We start from the raw sequence: 8,802 nt of genomic DNA, 5'->3' as shown, positions 1-8,802 counted from the left end.
CGCTCTAATATCTTTGCGGAACACTCAAAAATTACTTTGCTTTTTCTATTAATTTACAACGATGCCATTATAAAAAGCAAACTATTTTAAAATGGAGATTGTAATGCTATATATAAATGCTTTGCGTGAATAGCTCGATAAGCCGCAAGCGTAGGTTTTTCAAAGTAAGTTGGCCCAACGTAGAGCCAATGTGATGAAAATCTACGTCGAGTTACATTGCGTTGGCACTACGTTGGGCCAACGTTAGTCATCCAATCCAACGTTAACCCAACGTTGGGCCAATTAAGCATGTGTTAGCTGGGTAAGCTTATATGCCTAAATGTGTCATATCTAAAACAAAATATCCTGCGGGCTCCCATGGAGCATTTTAACAATACATCATTGCTTTTGATTTGCACACACATAGTTTATAATTTGTGTCTTTCTTATAATGCCAAGTCGAATTTAGTTGGTTTGAGTTAATTCAGGTTGAATACCATGCACATAATTTTCATCATTGTCCTCAAAGTTAATGTCATCTGGAATTTTTAATCCTAAGGAAATGCAAAAGTTTTCTAGTAAAATGAAAGTAAAAAATATGTTGTAGCAAGTTGTTGGGGTGTACTGAAGTGTTCCACGACTTTTGTGCAAACACCTCCAACGGTTTTTAAGACGTCCAATCGTTCGCTCCACCTCTGAACCTGACGGTGAACTTTATTAAAATATATTTCTTCTGGTGTAGTCGGCTGATTAAACGGTGTAAACATTACTGGTGACAACCCGTATACTGAGTCTGCAAAAAGGAAGCCTGCATTTGGATCATATTCTAAAGTGTGTTTAAATGGCACATTTAAACACACACAGCATCAATGACAACTTGACAGTTCAAAGCTAACGGATAACGGCCGTGAACATTTTAGTGAACGGACGTGTTTAATATTAAACTTAAAAATGGCTAATAAAAGTATTTCAATTACTCATTTAAAAGAAATTATGGATATTCATGAAACCACAATAATGAAGCTATTAAGCGACAGGATTGATAAACTAGAGAGTAAAATATCAGTTATGCAAGAAGAAAATAAAAACTTAAAAAATGAAGTAAGTGACCTGAAAAAAAGTGTTGAATTTGTCAGTGACAAATATGAAAATTTACTATTGGAAATAGATGTTTTTAAAAAAACAGCAATGTCATCAGTATATCAACTGAACGACACAAAAATAAATATAGAAAATGATAACGTTATTAAAGATAAGTTGGCTGAACTTGAAGATAGGAGTCGCAAAAATAATTTGAGATTTAATGGTATAGAAGAAAAAGAAATTGAAACCTGGCAAGAAACTGAAAGTAAAATAAGAGAAATTTTAAAAACTAAATTGGGTTTAAATGGTAAATTCGAAATTGAGAGAGCCCAAAGAGTTGGAAAAAAGGTGATGGGTGTTAAAAGAATAAATAGAACTATTGTTGTAAAACTTTTAAACTATAAAGACAAGAACGCGATTTTGGATAAGTTCGTAAAGGCAAAACTCTGGAATGAAAATTTGTTTATAAATGAAGATTTTAGCGAACGTACTATGGAAATAAGAAGAAAGTTATTCGCGGAAGCAAAGGAGCTACGAAGTAAAGGAAAGTATGCTATGGTTACTTATAACAAATTATTCACACGCGATTTTAGGTAAATTTTTTTTTTTTCAATTCATAGTTATAAAATTATTTAAATTCTGAAATGGATTCAAACCAACTAAATTTTGAGTCAATTTCATTTAACTTTTTTCAAATTAATGATTTTTTACTTGATAATGAATCCGATCCTGACATAAATTATTTTAGTGAAGCAAGTGCTCTACAAAACTGCTCTTATTTTTATAACAATGAATTGAAAGATTATCTTAATAGGGATTTTCTTAATGTTATTCTTTTTAATATAAGAAGTTTAAAAAAAACTTTGATACTTTTCATAGTAATATAGAAGAAACTTCTAATATTTTTAACATAATATGCATTACAGAGACATGGTGCAGTTCTGATGATGTTAAAAACTCAAATCTCCACCTTCCAGGTTTTAATTTAATTTCTTTAGCGCGTAAAAATAAAAAGCAAGGTGGTGGTATTCTTTTTTACGTGAATGAATACTTGCGGTTTATTAACAGGCCAGACTTAAGCATTTCTGATGGCGATAAAGAAGTTTTAAGTATTGAAATTTTAACTAAAAATGCCAAAAATATAATTTTAAGTTGTTGTTATCGCCCACCAAATGGCCTAATTGAGGATTTTAATGCCTTTTTACATAATGATATAATTAAAAAAAGTTCACATGAAAAGAAATTAAACTACATAATTGGTGATTTTAATTTAAAATGTTTTGAATACCACACTAATACTAACATTAAAAAGGTTTATAATGACATTTTTGAAATTGGAGCGATATCGTTAATAAATAAGCCTACCAGAATATCATCAACATCAGCCTCTATATTAGATAATATAATTACAACTGACGTTTTTAACTTATTTTAAAAAAAAGGTATTATTAAAAGTGACGTCTCTGATCACTTTCCCATTTTTTTCTCCATAAACACAAACATCAAAAAAATTCTACACCATAATAAACCTTTCATCAAACGTTTTTTTACGGAAGCGAATTGCTCTGCTTTTAAGGAACAATTATCTTTGCTTTATTGGAAACATATAGATTCTAATGATGCTAATTTAGCTTATAATTCGTTTTTAAAAACATTTTTTGAAATTTATGATATTAATTTTCCTAAACATAAAATACTAAAAAAAAAAAAAATATTTCACGTCACCATGGATTACAAAAGATCTCAGAAAAAGTTCTAAAGTTAAGCAAAAGTTGTATATAACGTATTTAAAAACGAGAACATTAGAAAGTAAAACAATTTATAAGAATTACGCTTAAAAATTTGAAATGCAAAGAAAAAATTTAAAAAAAAGATACTACATAAATTTACTAGAAAAATATAAAGATAATTCAAAGCAAACATGGCAAGTTTTAAGAGAAATTACAGGCAGTATGAAATTGAAAGCTAGCTCTTTACCTAAAGCTATTAAAATTGATAATAAAATATTTGATGATCCAGGAGTGGTAGCTAATAAAATGAATGAATTCTTTACTTCAGTTGGATCAAATTTAGCAAAAAAAATTTCAAACATAAACAAAACAATAAACAGATGTAGTTTTCCTTTAATATCTTATCTAAATTCTTTTGAATTGTCTTTTGATGAATTTGATAGAGCTTTTAAAATGCTAAAGTTAAATAGAGCAGTCGGTCCTGATGATATCAATGGAAACATTGTCATTGATTCATATGATATCATAAAAAATATCCTTTTTAAAATATTTAAATGTTCAATTCAACAAGGAATTTTTCCTGATGAATTAAAAATAGCTAAAGTTTCACCAATATTTAAAGGTGGAGACTTACTTAATGTTAGTAATTACCGTCCAATATCTGTTCTCTGTTTTCTCAAAGATTATAGAGAGAATTCTTTATAATAAAATTTTTAATCATCTTTCTCAAAATAATATCCTATACAAAAATCAATATGGGTTTAAAAAAAATAACTCCACTGAACACGCTATACTCCAAATAACACAATATATTACTGAATCATTTGAAAGTTCCAAATTTACTTTAGGCATTTTTATTGACTTGACTAAAGCCTTTGATACGATAGATCATAAAATTCTTTTTAAAAAACTTAAATATTATGGAATCTCTGGCAATGTTTTGAAGCTTTTAAAAAGTTATTTAAGTAATAGAAAGCAATTTGTTCACTATGACGTATCATCGAAATCAAACTTGTTAGATGTAACATGCGGAGTTCCTCAAGGGTCTGTCCTAGGACCTCTCCTATTTCTCATTTACATAAACGATCTTTATGAAGCATCTAATTTAATGACAATTATGTTTGCTAACGACACGAATTTTTTTCTATCTCATAGTAACATAATTACCCTATTTCAAAGTATGAACATAGAACTAATTAAAATTTCAGAATGGTTTAAATTAAATAAGCTTTCTCTTAACATTGAAAAAACAAAATGGTCTCTTTTTCATCCATACTACAAAAAGCATCTTCTACCAAGTGAATTGCCTGCTCTTTTTATAGATGACATTAAAAGAGTAACGGCTACAAATTTTTTAGGGGTTTTTATTGATGAAAATCTGACATGGAAAAAACACATTGAAAACTTATCCTCTAAAATTTCCAAAAGTATAGAAATACTATTTAAAATAAGAAGCATGCTAAATAAACATACTTTAATACAGCTTTACCACTCTTTTATTCATTGCCATCTAAACTATGCTAATGCGGCTTGGGGTAGTGTAAGTAAAACTAAATTAGAACCACTCTATCGCCAACAGAAACATGTTGCAGGACTTATTAATTTTAAACATCGATTTTATCATGCTAAGCCTCTTTTAAACGAAATGAATATTCTTAATATATATCAACTTAATATTTTTAATGTATTGTGTTTTATGTTTAAATGTAAGTCTCGCACATCTCCAATTTCTTTTCACAATTTATATTCTTTAAAAGTTAAAAATAAATACAATTTGCGTAATGAAAATTTTATTCTTCAACCAGTTTTCAAAACTAATTTTGGTAAATTTTGTATTTCATTTAGAGGAGCATTTTTATGGAACAAAATAGTGTTAAAACTTCTTGATTTCTCTCATGAATGGAACTTTTTCTTATTTAAAAGAAAATTGAAAGAAATTCTTTTCTCAGTTGAAAACATTCTGATATATTTTTAAGTTTGTTTTGTTTTTTATTAATACTCTTAGGAAATATTTATCGTAATTTATATATACGAAATCTTTTATCTTAACTTATATATATATATATGTATATATATATATATATATATATATATATATATATATATATATATATATATATATATATATATATATATATATATATACGTATATATGTATGTGTATTTGTGCGTATTATTTGTATGTGTATATATATATATTGATGTGTAAATATATTTATTTACATGTTTGTATGTTTAAATATGTATAAATAATTATATTTGTATTTATGTGTGAATATTTGTTTATGAATTATTAAAGGATTATTTATTATTTAAAATCTGTTTAGGCGGTTCTCGATGACAAGATCTTATGATCTTCTGCGAGTATCCGCGTTCTTGTTGTAACGTTAACAAAATTGTAATTCTGACTATACGTATTTTATTCATTCTTATATTGTAAAACTTATTTTGAATAAATAAAAAGAACAAAAAGCAAAAAAAAAAAAAAAAAAAACAACAAAAAAAAAAGAGCAGGATATCCTTTTCTAAAAAAAAAGTTGAAAATCTTCACAATTTTGGGGAATCATTGGCATCATGTTAGAACAACTGATCACCTTTGACCAAAACAAAGGACTGTTTTTTATATGACCTTTTATTTTAAACTGTATTATATCATTTTAAGTTTAGCACTTACATTAAATAATTTGATGTTTACAATTTAGAAGAACTATAATGCGCTATTTAAAGTATTAAAAAAAACTTCAATATTTGTAATAAACATGTCGCGCTTTGTGAAATTGAAGTATTTTCTCTTCATAAATTAAATAATTTTTTTACATATTATCAACAACATCAACCGCTATATAATAACTTAATAATGTGAATTAAAATACAACTTAAAAAAGTTGCACCTAAAAAAAAGGAAATAGTAAATAATTTTTTTATAAAGAATAGTAAAACAGAAATATTTTTTTAAAACCTTGTATGCATTACATGCAAAGATATATAGACAGAATAAATCTGTGAAAAAAAAGCATTTTAAATTTCTTATGTTAACTATGCTTGTATAAGTAGGCCAAGCAGTGTACACTTTAAACTATTGACTAATGGCCTAAAGCAATATAATCAAAATGATTAGGTATCCAAGTAAAAAGATTAGTTTACCTGCAAATGTATCCTGGCTCAACAGTCCCAGTAAATCCTTTCTTTTGTATCATTGTACCATCTATTATTCCAAGAAGACCTTTAAATCAATATAATTGAAAGAACTTTCTCTTTGTTTCGGCCGGCGTGGTGCATGGAGCTCGAACAATGGATTACAATATGTCGCGCAGCGAACTCGAATCTCCGAGCTTGTACGGTGTATTTCTAAGGTAGAATATTTTGCCAAGTACGCACAATATATGAATTTTAAACAGTGCATACTAATTTTACAGTGGTTTCAATTATTTTCTAGGCATAAATAAATGTTTTAATAAGAGCCAAAAATTATCAAACTCGAGTTCACTCGTTGAACATAGAAGGCATGCAAATAGTTGAAGATTTGTCCACAGTGCATTACAACGACGCTGTTGCGCCAAAATTAACTTAAAAGATCAGCAATGGAGGCGTATTTGTTCTTTTTTATTTTTTCAGTGACTTTGCTTTTAGTGTAGAAATTTATATGTATATATATATATATATATATATATATATATATATATATATATATATATATATATATATATATTAATATATATAAATATATATATATTTATATATATTTATATATATATGGATTTCTACGCTAAAAACTTTATTATGGAATTGATAATTAGTAAAAATAACCTTATAAAGGAAACTATAGCAAGTATTGATAGTTATAGATTTTTTCATGTAATTATTTATATATTTATGTATGTATATTTATATATAAACATTTATGCTAACTTAAGTTACATGACAATTTTTTAGATTTTCATTTAAGATGGCTGTAAATTTAAAAATGTATACCTTATTATTTTTATAAGTATGAGAAATTTGTAACAGTACTTTTTTGTAAAAGTATAGTTTCTCTCTATATATAGATGGTATACAAATCCAATAATAAACTTGAACTAAATATGACAATTTAAATCATTCCAGTTATTATCCTTCAGTTTGTGAATATATTCCTAATTTTATTTACAAGAATAAATGAGAAACATGCCGAAAAGGAACAATAAGCACATTAGTGAGCTTTCTCGTTTCCAAGTTAATAAAAGATTGAGGGCTGTTAGAAATGCAAATTTGGGATCAAATGAATCTTCAAATAATAATACAAAAGACTCATCTTCTGAAAGTAAACCTGATGTACCTATTCATGTCTATCGGCAATATATATAAACAAATATATATAAACACACAAGCACACAAACACACACACATATATATATGTATATATATATATATATATATATATATATATATATATATATATATATATATATATATATATATATATATATATATATATATATATATATATATATATATAAGGTAGTAGAAAATCACTCAACAAAATTTTTTCCATTTAACACTGTTTCATTAATAAAGACTCATCAGAAATCAGATTTAAGATGAGTCTTTATCAATGTAACACAGTGTTAAATAAAAATTTTTTTTGTCAAGTGATTTATCTGCTACTTTATAATTGCTCTGTTTTTTTAAGAACATTGAGAACTCTATTTTGTAGAATACATCATATATATATACATATATATATATATATATATATATATATATATATATAATATATATATATATATATATATATATATATATATATATATATATACAACAAAGTTATATAACATAGCGGAATATATTAAATGCAATAAATAAACTTATTCATATATTGCATATTTATTTTGAATTACAATAATTATTTTAAATGTTTTAATAGAATCAAATGTAATGGCCAAGGTAGAGTTCAAAGACGAAAAACTCGTTAAGAAATATTTGTGTTATGCAAACGACAAGAATAAAATGTCAATTGAAAACCAATAGAATAAACGAGAAGTAAAAACCAAAATAGAAATGACATCAAATTATTTTTAGTATATAACTATGCATATTTGTTTTTATTTCCTAATAAATTATATTTAATATATATTATTTAAGGGTACGAAAATAATTCTATTAATTAAAAAACTCATTATGAACACCAAAATTTTGTCTATATGATTTTGTCTAGTAAAAAACAAGTTTTAGATTTAGAACTTTTAAAATGCGTCCTGCAGGGTTATCGTAACAAACTCGTTGCTCGCAGCGCGAACTAATAACATTGTAATAAACTCGGCAACGAGCTCGAATACGATATTTATGCTTGTTTACGATGCTCGGTAATATGTTTTTTTAATAACATCGTCACTTACTCGGCGCCGAGCGCGGTTACGATGTTATTAGCTCACAACGCGAGCTCGAAATCGAGCTGTCTCCTTTACGAGCTCCAGTCCGAGTTACTTTTGGAGTTTTATTCCGAGTTAATTACGATCTTTAACGAGGTCGAATTCGAGTTTCAAACCGCACGCGGGAGTCATCTTCTTTGGACTATCATACAATTTGACAAGGTAATGATAGTGCTAAATAAAATATTTGCAAAACTGGCAAAGTATGCGACTACAGCTTGACTGGCTTACATGAGTTGTGTCACCTAAAATTACATGAAACAACATGTGAACAAATGTGCAAATTGACCATTATATTTTATTTAAACTAAAGTAAGTTAGTTAAAAAAGAGAATAGTGAACTTTGACAAGGTTGAACTCCAAATAATTTGAAAAATACAGTCACCTTACCAAAAGTCCGCAAAATATAAAATCAAAATATAGGAAAAGTAGAAGGGTGCAGTGTAAAAATTATTCTTTTGACGTAATCTATTATGCTAAGTTAAAAAAATTAGAGTTTGTTTGATTTTTGCTATATAATAATGAAGCATCATATTCAAATATAAAGAAAAAAGATATTTAATTTTGCTTTTTAACAATTAATAAACTGAAAAAAGAATAAA

At 26.6% G+C, this 8,802-nt stretch overlaps 1 protein-coding gene across 1 annotated transcript; it reads left to right on the top strand.

Annotated features, from left to right (window-relative positions):
• Positions 1–2,909: 2,909 nt before the first annotated feature.
• On the top strand, positions 2,910–3,497 carry LOC136091126 (uncharacterized). The gene has a single exon (XM_065818111.1). It carries the CDS (start codon positions 2,910–2,912, stop codon positions 3,495–3,497), a length of 588 nt encoding a protein of 195 aa, XP_065674183.1.
• Positions 3,498–8,802: the final 5,305 nt, after the last annotated feature.

Source organism: Hydra vulgaris, chromosome 14, assembly GCF_038396675.1.
Source record: "Hydra vulgaris chromosome 14, alternate assembly HydraT2T_AEP".
Classification (NCBI taxonomy): domain Eukaryota; kingdom Metazoa; phylum Cnidaria; class Hydrozoa; order Anthoathecata; family Hydridae; genus Hydra; species Hydra vulgaris.
This window is presented reverse-complemented; position numbering and strand designations above follow the sequence as displayed.

Coding starts and splice junctions, on each gene's coding strand:
- LOC136091126 (XM_065818111.1), top strand. CDS start 2,910: ATGCAAAGAAAAAATTTAAAAAAAAGATACTACATAAATTTACTAGAA.